Genomic DNA, 18,756 nt, shown 5'->3' with positions numbered 1-18,756 from the left:
ATAAAGGAAGGAAGGGGTAAGGGTAAGGATATAAAGGAAGGAAGGTAGGTAAGGAATATAAAGGGAAGGAAGGGTAGGTAAGGATATAAAGGAAGGAAGGGGTGGGTAAGGATATAAAGGGAAGGAAGGGGTCGGTAAGGATATAAAGGGAAGGAAGGGGTTGGTAAGGATATAAAGGGAAGGAAGGGGTGGGTAAGGATATAAAGGAAGGAAGGTAAGGATATAAAGGGAAGGAAGGGGTGGGTAAGGATATAAAGGAAGGGGTAAGTAAGGATATAAAGGGAAGGAAGGGGTGGGTAAGGATATAAAGGGAAGGAAGGGGTACGTAAGGATATAAAGGGAAGGAAGTGGTACGTAAGGATATAAAGGGAAGGAAGGGGTAAGTAAGGATATAAAGGAAGGAAGGGTGGGTAAGGATATAAAGGAAGGAAGGGGTAGGTAAGGATATAAAGGGATGGAAGGGGTGGTTAAGGATATAAAGGGAAGGAAGGGGTGGGTAAGGATATAAAGGGAAGGAAGGGGTAGGTAAGGATATAAAGGAAGGGGTGGGTAAGGATATAAAGGGAAGGAAGGGGTAAGTAAGGATATAAAGGGAAGGAAGGGGTGGGTAAGGATATAAAGGGAAGGAAGGGGTAGGTAAGGATATAAAGGGAAGGAAGGGGTGGGTAAGGATATAAAGGGAAGGAAGGGGTAGGTAAGGATATAAAGGGAAGGAAGGGGTGGGTAAGGATATAAAGGGAAGGAAGGGGTGGGTAAGGATATAAAGGGAAGGAAGGGGTAGGTAAGGATAGAAAGGAAGGAAGGTGGGTAAGGATATAAAGGGAAGGAAGGGTAAGGATATAAAGGAAGGAAGGAAGGAAGGTGGGTAAGGATATAAAGGGAAGGAAGGGTAGGTAAGGATATAAAGGAAGGAAGTAAGGATATAAAGGAAGGAAGGGTAAGGATATAAAGGAAGGAAAAGGGAAGGAAGGTAGGTAAGGATATAAAGGGAAGGAAGGGTAAGTAAGGATATAAAGGAAGGAAGGTAAGTAAGGATATAAAGGAAGGAAGGGGTAGGTAAGGATATAAAGGGAAGGAAGGGTAGGTAAGGATATAAAGGGAAGGAAGGTGGGTAAGGATATAAAGGGAAGGAAGGGGTGGGTAAGGATATAAAGGGAAGGAAGGGGTGGGTAAGGATATAAAGGGAAGGAAGGGGTGGGTAAGGATATAAAGGGAAGGAAGGGGTGGGTAAGGATATAAAGGGAAGGAAGGGGATGTTAAGGATATAAAGGTAAGGAAGGGTAGGTAAGGATATAAAGGGAAGGAAGGGGGTAAGGATATAAAGGAAGGAAGGGGTAGGTAAGGATATAAAGGAAGGAAGGGGTGGTAAGGATATAAAGGAAGGAAGGTGGTAAGGATATAAAGGGAAGGAAGGGTAAGTAAGAATATAAAGGGAAGGAAGGTGGGTAAGGATATAAAGGAAGGAAGGGGTAGGATATAAAGGGAAGGAAGGTAAGGATATAAAGGGAAGGAAGGGGTGGGTAAGGATATAAAGGGAAGGAAGGGGTGGGTAAGGATATAAAGGGAAGGAAGGGGTGGGTAAGGATATAAAGGGAAGGAAGGGGTTGGTAAGGATATGAAGGGAAGGAAGGGGTAGGTAAGGATATAAAGGAAGGAAGGTGGGTAAGGATATAAAGGAAGGAAGGTGGTAAGGATATAAAGGGAAGGAAGGGGTAAGTAAGGATATAAAGGGAAGGAAGGGGTGGGTAAGGATATGAAGGGAAGGAAGGGGTGGGTAAGGATATAAAGGGAAGGAAGGGGTAGGTAAGGATATAAAGGGAAGGAAGGGGTAGGTAAGGATATGAAGGGAAGGAAGGGGTAGGTAAGGATATAAAGGGAAGGAAGGGGTGGGTAAGGATATGGAAGGAAAGGGTGGTAAGGATATGAAGGAAGGAAGGGTAGGTATAAAGGAAGGAAGGGGTAAGGATATAAAGGGAAGGAAGGGGTGGGTAAGGATATGAAGGGAAGGAAGGGGTAGGTAAGGATATAAAGGGAAGGAAGGTGGGTAAGGATATAAAGGAAGGAAGGTAGGTAAGGATATGAAGGAAGGAAGGGGTGGTAAGGATATGAAGGGAAGGAAGGGTAGGTAAGGATATAAAGGAAGGAAGGGGTGGTAAGGATATAAAGGAAGGAAGGGGTAGGTAAGGATATGAAGGGAAGGAAGGGGTGGGTAAGGATATAAAGGGAAGGATGGGGTGGGTAAGGATATGAAGGGAAGGAAGGGGTAGGTAAGGATATAAAGGGAAGGAAGGGGTGGGTAAGGATATAAAGGGAAGGAAGGGGTGGGTAAGGATATGAAGGGAAGGAAGGGGTGGGTAAGGATATAAAGGGAAGGAAGGGGTAGGTAAGGATATGAAGGGAAGGAAGGGGTGGGTAAGGATATAAAGGGAAGGAAGGGGTGGGTAAGGATATAAAGGGAAGGAAGGGGTGGGTAAGGATATGAAGGGAAGGAAGGGGTAGGTAAGGATATGAAGGGAAGGAAAGGGTAGATAAGGATATGAAGGGAAGGAAAGGGTAGATAAGGATATGAAGGGAAGGAAAGGGTAGATAAGGATATGAAGGGAAGGAAGGGGTGGGTAAGGATATGGAAGGAAAGGAAGGAGGGAAGGAAGGGGTGGGTAAGGATATGGAAGGAGGGAAGGAAGGGGTGGGTAAGGATATGGAAGGAAAGGAAGGAGGGAAGGAAGGGGTATGTAAGGATATGAAGGGAAGGAAGGGGTAGGTAAGGATATAAAGGGAAGGAAGGGGTAGGTAAGGATATAAAGGGAAGGAAGGGGTAGGTAAGGATATAAAGGGAAGGAAGGGGTAGGTAAGGATATAAAGGGAAGGAAGGGGTGGGTAAGGATATAAAGGGAAGGAAGGAAGGAGTAGGTAAAAAATATGGAAGAAAAGAAGGGAGGAAGGGATAGGTAAGGATCTGAAGGAAGGAATGGGAAAGAACATTAAAGAAAGGAATGAAGGAATTGAAGTAAAATGTTATCATCTAATCACATGAACTTGATCTCAAATCCTTTACCAGATACCAAGCTTTGTGGCCTTCAAGACAAGCCACATTACTACTACTACTACTACTATTACTACTACTACTGCTACTACTACTGCTAAGCATGTAATAGTATCAGCTGCTGTGGCAAATGTCATTGGTGGCTTTGAGAGAGAGAGAGAGAGAGAGAGAGAGAGAGAGAGAGAGAGAGAGTGTTTCAGGGTATAACATGGCTGGAATATTTTTTCAGGGGTAACCATCCTATTTTTTTTCTGCTGCATTGTGTCATAATTACGTTCATTGGTGGCTATTCTCTTTTTCCCTATTTTTCATCCTGATAAGATTTAGTAGATAGGAATTTTCGGCATCGCTCTGCCTGGCTTCTGTGGTTTTGTCCTGCTGCATCTGTTTCTCTCATTCTGTTACTGCATCAACCTACTCAGGATCAAGACTACATATTTTTCCTTAACCATTTTGTGATGATGGAATTTTCCTTCTTTTCAACTGCATGTGTGAATGAAGGGATGAGAGTTATGGAGTGATGGTAAACAGAAGAGACTTGTGTGTTATATGTGCCTGAAAAGTGCCCTGCGCAGTATTAATTCAGATCCAGAAGACATAGAGGAGGAGGAGGAAGAGGAAGAGAAAGAGAGAGAAAGAGAAAGAAAGAGAGAGAAAGAGAAAGAGAAAGAGAAAGAGGAGGGGGAGCAGAAGGAGGAGGAGGAGGAGGAGAGAGAAAGCAGAGACAGAGGCTGGAGGCAGTGAGGAAGAAGAAAAAGGAGTGTGAGGAGGAGATGGAGATTGGCAAGGAAAAAAGATGTAGTTGAAGGAGGAGGAAAATAATTAATGAAGAAGAAGAAAGAGAAGGAAGTGAAAAGAAGGAATTAGAGGAAGAAGGAATGAAGGAGTAGGAGAAGAAATAGAGAACGAGAAAGAGGAAAAACTGAAGGAGATGGAGGAGTATGAGAAAAAAAAATAAGGAGAAGGAAGAGGAGGACGAAGGCCTGTTATGTGTGTGTGTATGTGTGTAGGTGTGCGTGCGTGCGTACATGCATCCGTTCATGTAACAAAACGTCAAGAAGAGGTCAAACACACCACTGACAACACCCCAGCAACAACAACCTTGGGAAGTGGCCGCCTTGACCTTGACCTGACCCACTTGACCCCGTAGATCATCGCCGTCAGTGAGGCCGCACTGGGACGACGATAGGAGTGCCTCAGAAGACCCGCTGGAGACGTCCTTTATCAAGAAGAAGAGAACCGCGCACGTCTTCTGGGTCCAGAGCATAACGGACCTCCAGACTCAGGTTAGCAGGGCACCCTCACCCCCCTTGACCCCCCTCACACCCCCTAGACCTCTCATACTCCCCTCCCTCCCTCTCCATGCTCCCCTCCCCCTTTCCTCTTTTTCCCTGCTGTCCCATTTTCCCCTAACCCCTCCCTCGCTCCCCCCCTCATTTTCCCCTCACCCCCTTCCATTGCTTCCTTCCCCCCTTGCTCCCCTTCCTCTTATGCTTTCTCCATCCCCTCCCCACTCTCACTCTCACATCACCCCCTCCCCATGCTCCCCTGAATCCCCTCTGTGTGTGTGTATTTACCTATTTGTACTTACCTATTCGTAGTCTACAGGGCCCAAGCTAAGCTAATAGTCTCATCTCCATATCAACATTTATCCAGCCTTTCCTTCATTTGCTGGACACTGCTCGCCCCACCACCTCTTCCCGCAAGCTGTTCCAGGTGTTAATACTTCTATGTGGAAAACTGTACTTTTTCAAGTCACTCAAACAGGTTCCTTTATTTAGTTTCTTTCCATGTCCTCTCAGCCCCTGCATTCTCTCAGTAGAGAAGAGATCATCTCTATCCACCTCATCAAACTTATTTACCTACTTATACAGTGTGATCAGATCTCCTTTCTCCCTTCTTTGTTCCAGTGTTGTCAAGTTCATCTCCCTCAATCTGTTTTCATACGTCATATTCAAGAGTTCTGGGACCATTTTTCTTGCAATTCTCTGTATCCTTTCCAACTTTCTGATATCCTTCTTTTTGTGAGGCGACCACACAACTGTAGCATATTCAAGTTTTGGTCTTACCAGTGTTGTTATTATTTTCTTCATCATTTCCTTGTCCGTATAATGTGTGTGTGTGTGTTTGTTTGTGTGTTTTGGTGTTGCTTTTAAATATTCTCTATGACTTTGTTTTTTTTGTCTTTTAAACTTTTATATTATCTAACTGGCTCACTAATGCTAAGAGTCCACACAGTAATAATTGACTGCTATAACTTGGTGTCTTTCTCTGTGTCTTAAACTTTTATTATGATATCTAATTGCCTCATTAGCTCATAAATTACACACCATCTGTTATAATTTATTGCTTTGTGTCTCTAAAATTTTAAATGCCTAACTGCCTCATTAACACGAAAAGTACACACAGTAATTCCTATAACTTGATGTCTTAATTTCTCCGTGTCATTAAACTTGAATACTTACTGTTTCACTAATGTTACGGACACACAAACACATAAATACACACAGGTAGATAGGTAGATAGACAGATAAATACATGGCTCAATAGATAGACAGATAGATATGTGATCATGAACAGTTAAAAGTTTGTAAAAAAAAATAATCGTATAGACATTGATATAAAGCAATGAGAGCTTTTATTAATTATAGAAAAAAGACTATAAGTAGACACACCCAGAGCCATAGAATAGGAAAGGTTTGGCAGTTCCATCACAGGCGCCGTTACCAGAAAGAGACTCACAAAATTAAAAATGATGCTAATAGTGTATTTTTTTATGCTTGAGGTGTGGTCACGATATCAAGGTTGGTATTATGAGACACTTTCGCTTCTCACATTAACAATTTCTAAAGGTTAAAAGGGGGTCAGTCGGGTTCTAATGAGTGTTTCCTTAGGTTCACGGTACAGAAGAAGGGTCAAACCAACACCAGGGTCATAAAACTACTCTTGAAAATGCCCACAACTCCTACGAAAGCCTTGTCAAATATGTGTTCTTGGGCGGCGAAATGTCTTATAACACGACCCCAAAATACCTGGAGCACCAAAAGCACTATGGTATCAGCACCACTTTGAATTCCACACGGCTCTTTTGGTAACGCCTGTGATGGAGGTGGCTGAACTCTCCTCTTCTATGGCTCTGGACACACACACACACACACACACACACACACATACACATACACAGGGACAGACGGACATGCATACACGCCCCAGGAGCCTCAGAGATCGGTGACACGCACACACTCCTACAGGTGATGAAGGGACACCTGGATGGCCCCCTCCTGGCTGTACCCCTTCGCTACACCCCCAACGACCGGACTGTAAGACCACCACTACTACCATATTGAAAAAAAGACCACCACTGCTATACTACTACTAGGCCTACCACCACCACTATCACTACTACTACTACTACTACTACTACTACTACTACTACTACTACACTAGAAATGACCACCACTACCATAACAGCCCTTACGACCACCACTACTACTGTTACTACTAATACACTGTAAAAAGACCACCACCACCACTACCATTACAGCCCCTACCACCACCACTACTACCATTACAGCCCCTACCACCACCACTACTACTGTTACTACTAATACACTGTAAAAAGACCACCACCACCACTACCATTACAGCCCCTACCACCACCACTACTACCATTACAGCCCCTACCACCACCACCACTACCATTACAGCCCCTACCACCACCACTACTACTGTTACTACTAATATACTGTAAAAAGACCACCACCACCACCACTACATCGCTACCACCACACCACCACAACCACCACTACCATAACACTGAAGAAGGACAGACTATACCATCCCTCACTTCCCCACACTATTACTACTACTACCACTACTACTTCCACCACACCACTACTACACTACCACCATAACCACAACTACACCACACCATCACACTGAAATTAAGAACCACTACCACTACACCATCACCTCTGCTACCACTACTACTACTACTACTGTACACTACAGAATACCACAACCACTACCACTACCTCCACTTCATTGAAAGAGACAACCACTACTACTACTACTACTACTACTACTACTACTACTACTACTACTACTATTACTATTACTACTACTACTACTACTACTACTACTACTACTACTACTACTACTACCACTACTACTACACCACACATCGCCACCACCACCACCATTAAATGTCATCACTACCACATGTCACCATTCATCACCACACAATACAATATGCCAAACACCACCATTGCTACACCACATCAAGATTCACCACCACCACCACCACCATACATCATCACCAGAACATATCACAATACTTCACCACATGATATGATTTGCCAGAGACTATTGCTACACCACACTTCACCACAACCAAACTAAACCTAAATTCCAATCCAAAGCTGGATGTTGCGTCTACGTGCGCAATGACATCACTTGCTCTCGTGCCCACGACCTTGACTCTTCTGAATTTTCCACCATCTGGCTAAGACTTCATTGTCATTCTATTACTAAATACATCTGTGCTGTTTATCTCTCACCTAACTCTACTGACTATGTAAAAATTTTTGACTACTTGAACTCTAAAGTGGAGCACATCTTGACCCACTCTCCCTTCGCTGAAATCTCTATTTTGGGAGAGTTCAATGTTCACCACCAGCTTTGGCTTTCATCCTCTTTCACTGACCAGCCTGGTGAACAAGCCTACAACTTTGCTCTCCTCAGTGACCTAGAGCAGTTGGTTCAGCACCCTACACATATTCCCGACCGTCTTGGAGACAGGCCCAACATACTAGACCTCTTCCTTACCTCTAACCCTTCTGCTTACTCTGTCAAACTGTTCTCTCCATTGGGCTCCTCCGATCACAACCTTATTTCTGTATCCTGTCCTATCACTCCTGTACACCCTCTGGACCCACCGAAGAGGTGATGCTTCTGGCATTTTGCTTCAGCTCGGTGGGATGACCTGAGGATGTACTTTTCTGATTTCCCATGGAATGATTACTGCTTCCAGGATAGAGATCCCTCTGTGTGTGCCCAGCGCATCACAAAGGTGATTGTCTCTGGAATGGAGGCACACATTCCACGTACTTTCTCTACTCATGCTAAAAAGCCTTGGTTTAATCATGCTTCTTCTCGTGCCGTCAAAGATAGAGAGGCAGCTCACAAAAGGTTCCAGAGCCTTCTCACTCCTACTAACCATGAACTTTACATTTCTGCCCAGAATCATGCCAGATCTATTCTCTGACTTACCAAAAACTCCTTCATTAATAGAAAATGCCAAAACCTTGCTTTCCCTAATTCTTCCCATGACTTCTGGCATCTAGCCAAAAATATCTCCTTCAATTTCACTTTTTCCTCTTTCCCTCCTCTCCTTAACCCTGACAGCAGCACTGCCATCTCATCTATCTCTAAGGCTGAACTCTTTGCTCAAACTTTCTGTAAGAATTCCACCCTGGACGATTCTGGGCATGTTCCTCCTACTTATCCCCCCTCTGACTCCTTTATGACTATTATTAAGATTCTTAAGAATGATGTTTTCTATGCCCTCTCTGGCCTCAACTCTCAGAAGGCTTATGGACCTGATGGAGTGCCTCCTATTGTCCTTAAAAACTGTGCCTCCGTGCTGACACCCTGCCTGGTCAAACTCTTTCGCTTCTGCCTGTCAACATCTACCTTTCCTTCTTGCTGGAAGTATGGTTTCATACAGCCTGTGCCTAAGAAAGGTGACCCTTCCAATCCCTCAAACTACCGTCCTATAGCTTTACTTTCCTGTCTATCTAAAGCTTTTGAATCCTTAACCGGAAGATTCAAAAGCACTTTTCCACTTCTAACCTTCTATCTGATCGCCAGTATGGGTTCCGCAAGGGACGTTCTACTGGCGATCTTCTTGCTCTCTTAACTGACTCTTGGTCATCCTCTCTTAGCCGTTTCGGTGAAACTTTCTCAGTTGCGCTAGACATATCGAAAGCCTTCAGTAGAGTCTGGCACAAGTCTTTGCTTTCTAAACTGCCCTCTTTCGGATTCTATCCCTCTCTCTGTTCCTTTATCTCCCGTTTCCTTTCCGGCCGTTCTGTCTCTGCGGTGGTAGATGGTCACTGTTCTTCCCCTAAACCTATCAACAGTGGTGTTCCACAGGGGTCTGTCCTATCACCCGCTCTCTTCCTGTTATTCATCAATGACCTTCTTTCCATAACAAACTGTCCTGTCCACTCATACGCCGACGACTCCACTCTACATTATTCAACTTCTTTCAATAGAAGACCCTCTCAACAGGAAGTACACGACTCCAGACTGGAGGTTGCAGAATGCTTAACTTCAGACCTTGCTATCATTTCCGATTGGGGCAGAAGGAACCTTGTGTCCTTCAATGCCTCAAAAACTCAATTTCTCCACCTATCAACTCGACTCAATCTTCCAAACACCTATCCCCTATTCTTCGACAACACTCAGCTGTCACCCTCTTCAACACTAAATATCCTCGGTTTATCCTTAACTCAAAATCTCAACTGGAAACTTCACATCTCCTCACTCACTAAATCAGCTTCCTCGAGGTTGGGCGTTCTGTACCGTCTCTGCCAGTTCTTCTCCCCCGCACAGTTGCTATCCATATACAGGGGCCTTGTCCGCCCTCGTATGGAGTATGCATCTCACGTGTGGGGGGGCTCCACTCACACAGCTCTTCTGGACAGAGTGGAGGCTAAGGCTCTTCGTCTTATCAGCTCTCCTCCTCTTACTGATAGTCTTCTACCTCTTAAATTCTATCGTGATGTTGCCTCTCTTTCTATCTTCTATCGATATTTTCATGCTGACTGCTCTTCTGAACTTGCTAACTGCATGCCTCCCCCCCCTCCTGCGGCCTCGCCTCACACGAATTTCTGATTAAGCTCATCCCTATACTGTTCAAACTCCTTACGCAAGAGTTAATCAGCATCTTCACTCTTTCATCCCTAACGCTGGTAAACTCTTGAACAATCTTCCCTCATCTGTATTTCCTCCTGCCTACGACTTGAACTCTTTCAAGGGGAGGGTGTCAGGACACCTCTCCTGCCGAAACTGAATTCTCTTTTTGGCCACTCTACTCTATTTAGGAGCAGTAAGTAGTGGACTTTTTCTTTCATATTGTTTTCTTTTTTTTTATGCCCTTGCACTGTCTCCTCTGCTGTAAAAAAAAAAAAAAAAAAAAAAAAAAATCACCATCACCACCACATGTCATCTCCACACATCACTATACCTACATCACCACACAATATGATAGGCCAGAAACCACCATAGCTACACCACATATCACCACCACCACCATCACCACCACACACAACCATACAGAGAGAAACACCATCACCACCACACATTACCACACACACACACACACACACACACACACACACACACAGAGTAGCAAGAAGTAAAACCACTATGTACTTGCACCATGTTAAACCTAAACTATAAACTACAACAGATAAATATATATAGATAAATAAATATGTCTTGTCTGTGTCTGAATCTAAATTACCTTATTCCTTCCCCTCCTCCAGAAAGGGTTAAGTGGACGAACCTTCAGATAAATCCCTCTAGCAGCCACCAACACTACCCCCCCCCCACCCCACCCCACCCACCCACACACACACACTGAAGGATCCCGAACAGAGCAATAACTTAACGGATACACAAGCGCACACTTTAATGTTCGACTCATCAGTAAATATAAACTTTGTGTGTGTGGCATTTGTGTGTGTGTGTGTGTGTGTGTGTGATAGTTTGATTATATGTTTGTGTGTATGTATCTGTGTGTGTAAAATATTGATAAGTTTGTGTGTGTGTGTGTGTGTGTGTATGATAGATTGATTATATGTTTGTGTGTATGTATCTGTGTGTGTAAAATATTGATAAGTTTGTGTGTGTGTGTGTGTGTATGTGTGTTTAACGGCAATTTGCATGAACTCTTAACCCTGATTGCATGTTGGAATTTATTTTATCCGTGCTTGCTTGTTTGCTTGCTTTCTTAATGGCTCTTTGATGTTCAGCTTTATTATCTGGCCATGTTGTGTGTTAGTAATTACTGTGATAACTAAAATAGTGCTGTTTTCTTACCTACTAACCTCTATATAAACACACACACACACACACACACACACACACACAGCATGCCTTACCTGTCCATAGTGTCTTTACCTGTACATTTGTTGTCTTCCTCAGGTGTTCCGATACCTTGATGTACCTCCGGACCTCTTTTATAAATCCTGTGTGTTCCTCCTCTTACTGATTTCTCCTCTTCCTTCGACCCCAAGCTGCTGCCTCCTCCTCCTCCTGTTCCTCCTCCTCCTCCTGCTCCTCCTCCTCCTCCTCCTCCTCCTCCATATGATGTTCCTTTTGATTTGTGTAACTTTTTTTCCCTGAACATTTGCGTACAATTTTCCTCTTACTGCCTGGTTATTGTAAGAGAATGGAGGAGGAGGAAGAGAAAGGAGGAGGAGGAAGAGAAAGGAGGAGGAGGAAGAGAAAGGAGGAGTAGGAAGAGAAAGGAGGAGGAGGAAAAGAAAGGAGGAGGAGGAAGAGAAAGGAGGAGGAGGAAGAGAAAGGAGGAGGAGGAAGAGAAAGGAGGAGTAGGAAGAGAAAGGAGGAGGAGGAAGAGAAAGGAGGAGGAGGAAGAGAAAGGAGGAGGAGGAGGAGGTAGAAGGAAAAAGAGGAGGAAGAAAAGATGTGTTGAATGTATGCAATCAATGAGAAGAAAGAAAGATAGAAAATGCATTGACTGTATTGACTAGGAGGAGGAGGAGGAGGAGGAGGAGGAAAAAAAAAAAGTGTTAATTTTGATAAACGAGGAAGGAGGAGGAGGAGGAATAGGAAATGCAATGGATGAAGTAAATAAAGAAGAGAAGGGAAGAAAGAAGTCTGTTATGTTTATTATGAGGAAAAAAAGACGAGCAGGAGGTTTAATATACGAGGGCAAAAAAGGAACAGGAGGAGGAGGAGGAGGAGGAAGATATATGTTGCTTGTAGGAAATGATAAAAGGGGAGGAGGAATGCAAGAGGTCTGTCTGTTTGAGTGAAGGTGAAGGGGAATGTTGGTTTTAAGTGAGAAAGAAAGAAAAGGAGGAATGAAGTATAGGTCTGCTTGCCTGAAAGTAACGGTTTGAGGAGTGTAGCTCAAAATAAGTGGGGAAGAAAAAATGAATTGTCTATGTCTGATACTGATAGGTTTGGAGGAGGAATGAAGTAGGTCTGCCTGTCTGAAAGTAACGGTTTAAGAAGGAGGAGTATAGTTCAGTTAATTGTCTGTGTCTGATACTGATAGGTTTGGAGGAGGAATAAAGTAGGTCTGCCTGTCTGAAAGTAATGGTTTGAGAAGGAGGAGTATAGTTCAGTTAATTGTCTGTCTGATACTGATAGGTTTGGGGGAGGAATAAAGTAGGTCTGCCTGTCTGAAAGTAACTGTTTGAGAAGGAGGAGTATAGTTCAGTTAATTGTCTGTGTCCGATACTGATAGGTTTGGACACATGACAAGAATGAGTGAGGATGACTTAAATGTGATGATTGATTGATAGTTTATTGTTGCAAGTAAACAACAAATAAGGAGAAGGGAGGAGCATGCCATCCCAACCCTCAGGCAGTACAGAGTGTGATTATACAACCAAGAATACATGTGGAAGTAGCACCAGGAAACTAAAAAGATACAGTGGCAGGGGACAAGTGCTAAAAAAAATATTAAGGCCTTGATTTTGTGAGGAGAGTGTATGAGAGCAGGATTGAGGGAGAGGGTGTTAAGGGGGGACGAGCAGTGAGCAGTGAAGTGAACCAACAGAGTGGATGAGTATTGAAGGGGCGGGATTGATATGCAAGGGACTAAGGGTTGTATCATAAGATATTTCGCCGCCCAAGAACACATATCTGCCAAGGCTTTCATAGGAGTTTAATTGGGACATTTCCAGAAGTAGTTTTACGATCCTGATGGTAGTTTGACCCTTCCTCTGCACCGTGGACCTAAAAAAACACTCATTAAAACCCGATTGACCCCCTCTTTGACCTTTAGAAATAGCTGATGTGAGAAGTGAGAGTCTTATAATACGATCCTGAGTGTGCTAAGAGGGAGTGCCTTGAGGGACCTGGGTGTTGGAGATAGAGATAGAAGCTTAGTGGAGGGGGAAGAGTAGGAGGAGGAGGTGCATTGGGTCAGTGTAATTTTTATCCAGGAGGCATATATTTCTGAATTGTATGTATGATTGGCACCATCTCGAGCTGCTGAGCCGTGGGAGACAAACAAATAATGTAATCTTCTAATTATTCTGTGTATTTATTTACTGGCAGAAAGTATCCATGGAGTCAACCTAATTCCTAACCCAGCCATGTAAAGCTAACCTGACCTAACCTAACCCAGCCATGTAAAGCTAACCTGACCTAACCTAACCCAGCCATGTAAAGCTAACCTGACCTAACCTAACCCAGCCATGTAAAGCTAACCTGACCTAACCTAACCCAGCCCTGTAAAGCTAACCTAACCTAACCTAACCCAGCCATGTAAAGCTATAACCTGACCTAACCTAACCCAGCCATGTAAAGCTAACCTGACCTAACCTAACCCAGCCATGTAAAGCTAACCTGACCTAACCTAACCCAGCCATGTAAAGCTAACCTAACCTAACCCAGCCATGTAAATTAAGCTATAGCCTGACCTAACCTAACCCAGCCATGTAAAGCTAACCTAACCTAACCCAGCCATGTAAAGCTATAACCTGACCTAACCTAACCCAGCCATGTAAAGGTAACCTAACCTAACCTAACCCAGCCATGTAAAGCTAACCTGACCTAACCTAACCCTGCCATGTAAAGCTAACCTGACCTAACCTAACCCAACCCAGCCATGTAAAGCTAACCTGACCTACCCTAACCCAGCCATGTAAAGCTATAACCTGACCTAACCTAACCCAGCCATGTAAAGCTAACCTAACCTAACCCAGCCATGTAAAGCTAACCTAACCTAACCCAGCCATGTAAAGCTATAACCTGACCTAACCTAACCCAGCCATGTAAAGCTAACCTGACCTAACCTGACCCAGCCATGTAAAGCTAACCTGACCTAACCTGACCCAGCCATGTAAAGCTAACCTGACCTAACCTAACCCAGCCATGTAAAGCTAACCTAACCTAACCCAGCCATGTAAAGCTAACCTGACCTACCCTAACCCAGCCATGTAAAGCTAACCTGACCTAACCTAACCCAGCCATGTAAAGCTAACCTGACCTAACCTAACCCAGCCATGTAAAGCTAACCTGACCTAACCTAACCCAGCCATGTAAAGCTATAACCTGACCTAACCTAACCCAGCCATGTAAAGCTAACCTGACCTAACCTAACCCAGCCATGTAAAGCTATAACCTGACCTAACCTAACCCAGCCATGTAAAGCTATAACCTGACCTAACCTAACCCAGCCATGTAAAGCTAACCTGACCTAACCTGACCCAGCCATGTAAAGCTAACCTGACCTAACCTAACCCAGCCATGTAAAGCTAACCTGACCTAACCTAACCCAGCCATGTAAAGCTAACCTGACCTAACCTAACCCAGCCATGTAAAGCTAACCTGACCTAACCTGACCCAGCCATGTAAACCTAACCTGACCTAACCTAACCCACCCATGTAAAGCTATATCCTGACCTAACCTAACCCAGCCATGTAAAGCTATAACCTGACCTAACCTAACCCAGCCATGTAAAGCTAACCTAACCTAACCTAACCCAGCCATGTAAAGCTAACCTAACCTAACCTAACCCAGCCATGTAAAGCTATAGCCTGACCTAACCTAACCCAGCCATGTAAAGCTAACCTAACCTAACCTGACCCAGCCATGTAAAGCTATAACCTGACCTAACCTAACCCAGCCATGTAAAGCTAACCTGACCTAACCAAACACAGCCCTGAAAAGCTAACCTAACCTAACCTGACCCAGCCATGTAAAGCTATAACCTGACCTAACCTAACCCAGCCATGTAAAGCTAACCTAACCTAACCTGACCCAGCCATGTAAAGCTATAACCTAACCTAACCTAACCCAGCCATGTAAAGCTAACCTAACCTAACCTAACCCAGCCATGTAAAGCTATAACCTGACCTAACCTAACCCAGCCATGTAAAGCTATAGCCTGACCTAACCTAACCCAGCCATGTAAAGCTAACCTGACCTACCCTAACCCAGCCATGTAAAGCTAACCTAACCTAACCCAGCCATGTAAAGCTATAACCTGACCTAACCTGACCCAGCCATGTAAAGCTAACCTAACCTAACCTAACCCAGCCATGTAAAGCTATAACCTGACCTAACCTGACCCAGCCATGTAAAGCTAACCTGACCTAACCTAACCCAGCCATGTAAAGCTATAACCTGACCTAACCTAACCCAGCCATGTAAAGCTATAACCAGACCTAACCTGACCCAGCCATGTAAAGCTATAACCTGACCTAACCTGACCCAGCCATGTAAAGCTAACCTGACCTAACCTAACCCAGCCATGTAAAGCTAACCTGACCTAACCTAACCCAGCCATGTAAAGCTATAACCTGACCTACCCTAACCAAGCCATGGAAAGCTATAACCTAACCTAACCTAACCCAGCCATGTAAAGCTATAACCTGACCTAACCTGACCCAGCCATGTAAAGCTAACCTAACCTAACCTAACCCAGCCATGTAAAGCTAACCTAACCTAACCTAACCCAGCCATGTAAAGCTATAACCTGACCTAACCTAACCCAGCCATGTAAAGCTAACCTAACCTAACCCAGCCATGTAAAGCTATAACCTGACCTAACCTGACCCAGCCATGTAAAGCTATAACCTGACCTAACCTAACCCAGCCATGTAAAGCTATAACCTGACCTAACCTAACCCAGCCATGTAAAGCTATAACCTGACCTAACCTAACCCAGCCATGTAAAGCTATAACCTGACCTAACCTAACCCAGCCATGTAAAGTTAACCTAACCTAACCTAACCCAGCCATGTAAAGCTATAACCTGACCTAACCTAACCCAGCCATGTAAAGCTATAACCTAACCTAACCTGACCCAGCCATGTAAAGCTATAACCTAACCTAACCTAACCCAGCCATGTAAAGCTAACCTAACCTAACCTAACCCAGCCATGTAAAGCTAACCTAACCTAACCCAGCCATGTAAAGCTAACCTGATCTAACCTAACCCAGCCATGTAAAGCTATAACCTAACCTACCCTAACCCAGCCATGTAAAGCTAACCTGACCTAACCTAACCCAGCCATGTAAAGCTAACCTGACCTAACCTAACCCAGCCATGTAAAGCTATAACCTGACCTAACCTAACCCAGCCATGTAAAGCTATAACCTAACCTAACCTAACCCAGCCATGTAAAGCTAACCTGACCTAACCTAACCCAGCCATGTAAAGCTATAACCTGACCTAACCTGACCCAGCCATGTAAAGCTATAACCTGACCTAACCTAACCCAGCCATGTAAAGCTAACCTAACCTAACCTAACCCAGCCATGTAAAGCTAACCTAACCTAACCTGACCCAGCCATGTAAAGCTATAACCTGACCTAACCTAACCCAGCCATGTAAAGCTAACCTGACCTAACCTGACCCAGCCATGTAAAGCTAACCTGACCTAACCTGACCCAGCCATGTAAAGCTAACCTGACCTAACCTAACCCAGCCATGTAAAGCTAACCTGACCTAACCTGACCCAGCCATGTAAAGCTAACCTGACCTAACCTAACCCAGCCATGTAAAGCTAACCTGACCTAACCTAACCCACCCATGTAAAGCTAACCTGACCTAACCTAACCCACCCATGTAAAGCTAACCTGACCTAACCTAACCCAGCCATGTAGAACTAACCTGACCTAACCTAACCCACCCATGTAAAGCTAACCTGACCTAACCTAACCCAGCCATGTAGAACTAACCTGACCTAACCTAACCCAGCCATGTAAAGCTAACCTGACCTAACCCAGCCATGTAGAACTAACCTAACCTAACCTGACCCAGCCATGTAAAGCTAACCTGACCTAACCTAACCCAGCCATGTAAAGCTAACCTGACCTAACCTAACCCAGCCATGTAAAGCTAACCTGACCTAACCTAACCCAGCCATGTAAAGCTAACCTGACCTAACCTGACCCAGCCATGTAAAGCTAACCTGACCTAACCTAACCCAGCCATGTAAAGCTAACCTGACCTAACCTGACCCAGCCATGTAAAGCTAACCTGACCTAACCTAACCCAGCCATGTAAAGCTAACCTGACCTAACCTAACCCACCCATGTAAAGCTAACCTGACCTAACCTAACCCACCCATGTAAAGCTAACCTGACCCTGGCAAATCTAATTAACCATCATAACCTAAATGGGCCGGATGCTGAACCTTGTTACAGTTTAGGGCCGGTATTTTCAGATGCTTTAATTTGGCTTTCAGAACAATCGTTTCCAAAGGCCACTAGGAATTAGTTGGGTTCTAATGAGTTTTTTTCATGTTTATGGTGCAGAAGCCTTGTCATACTACTTCTAGACTCATTAACTACTCGTGGAAATACTAACATAACCTCTATGAAAGTCTTGCCAAGTGTGTGTAAACTCCAAAATGTTTGAGAATATGATCCAGGAATGTGCATCCATGAGTGCCAACATTCTTCACCCTCCTTCCGCCTCTCCTGCAGATCCGAGTCATCCGTGCCTTCCAGTCCGGACTTGTGGAACCGCTGGATGTCGAAGAGGGCAGGAGGCGGCCTCGAGGCTTGGCCTCCCGGTGGAGTAAACGCCTCCGCCCTTCTTCCGCCTCGGAAACTGCTTCCCTCGATATTCTCGTGGACCCGGAGGCGGGCGGCGGCGGCGGTGGGCCCCCCTTCCTACCAGAAGTTGAGGGATCGCCGCGATAGTGGCGTGGTGGTGATCAAGGTGCAGCGGCTATCTTTGTTTGTTTGTTTACATAATCTTGTGAGAGTGTTATGATGGAGGATTACAGAGTTTAATTTGTCATTGTTATTGATGCCATTAAAGGTTGATGTTTATATATTGTAGTGAGTACTTACAATGGGGGACTTTCTAAGCATATTTTTGGTAGGGAGCAGCATTGTGCCATCTGGTCCTTCGGCGTGGAGGAGACAAATTAATATGCCACACCTTTCATTGGCTTCTCTAAGGGGGCTGTGAGGCAGAGTGCTGTGGTGTTTCATAAAATGATTCAAACAATTTGTATTAAAATACCAGAGAAGAAAGCATTGCTCACCTTGCTGTATTTTTTACACAACAAAGCCTTGATAGGAAAGATCTGTTACCTTTTAACAAACTGATGGAAGGCTTAATTCCTTACCTCTCCCTTTCTCCACCTGACTTGTTTTCTCACTTTCCCTCCTTCTCTATAAAATTCCTCACAGATCACCTTCCACCCGCCATCATCCTTCACCTTCCTACACACACGCACCTTTCTAACCACTCTCCTTCCTCCACTCCTCACAGCCCTTCTTCCCCCCTTCCACTTCCCTCCCTTTTCTGCCTTCCTCCCCTCCTACCTTCCTACATAAATACCTTTCTATCCATATTCCTTCTTCCACTCATTACCACCTTTTTCCCCCTCATTCCACCTTCTTCTTCTTCCACCTTCCCTTCCTTCCACCATCCTCCCTTTCCAACTATGTCCTCTTCCATCTACCCCTTCTACCTCCC

General features: G+C 44.5%; 1 protein-coding gene across 2 annotated transcripts in view; it reads left to right on the top strand.

Moving 5' to 3' along the window:
• The window catches only part of LOC126994793 (plasma membrane calcium-transporting ATPase 2-like), a 38,118-nt gene that overhangs the window by 18,931 nt on the left and 431 nt on the right, over nucleotides 1-18,756 (top strand). Inside the window, exons 15-17 of one of the 2 annotated variants that reach the window (XM_050854064.1) lie at nucleotides 4,194-4,329; nucleotides 6,295-6,363; nucleotides 17,751-17,988. In XM_050854064.1, the coding sequence (XP_050710021.1) occupies nucleotides 4,194-4,329; nucleotides 6,295-6,363; nucleotides 17,751-17,969 (424 nt within the window). In that variant the 3' untranslated portion in view covers nucleotides 17,970-17,988. The remainder of the gene's footprint in view (nucleotides 1-4,193; nucleotides 4,330-6,294; nucleotides 6,364-17,750; nucleotides 17,989-18,756) is intronic. The other variant, XM_050854065.1, reaches the window with a different exon arrangement.

The sequence above is a fragment of the Eriocheir sinensis genome, unplaced genomic scaffold (genome assembly GCF_024679095.1).
Source record: "Eriocheir sinensis breed Jianghai 21 unplaced genomic scaffold, ASM2467909v1 Scaffold877, whole genome shotgun sequence".
Classification (NCBI taxonomy): Eukaryota; Metazoa; Arthropoda; class Malacostraca; order Decapoda; family Varunidae; genus Eriocheir; species Eriocheir sinensis.
The sequence above is the reverse complement of the archived record's forward strand: the minus strand, read 5'-3'. Positions and strand labels throughout refer to the sequence as shown.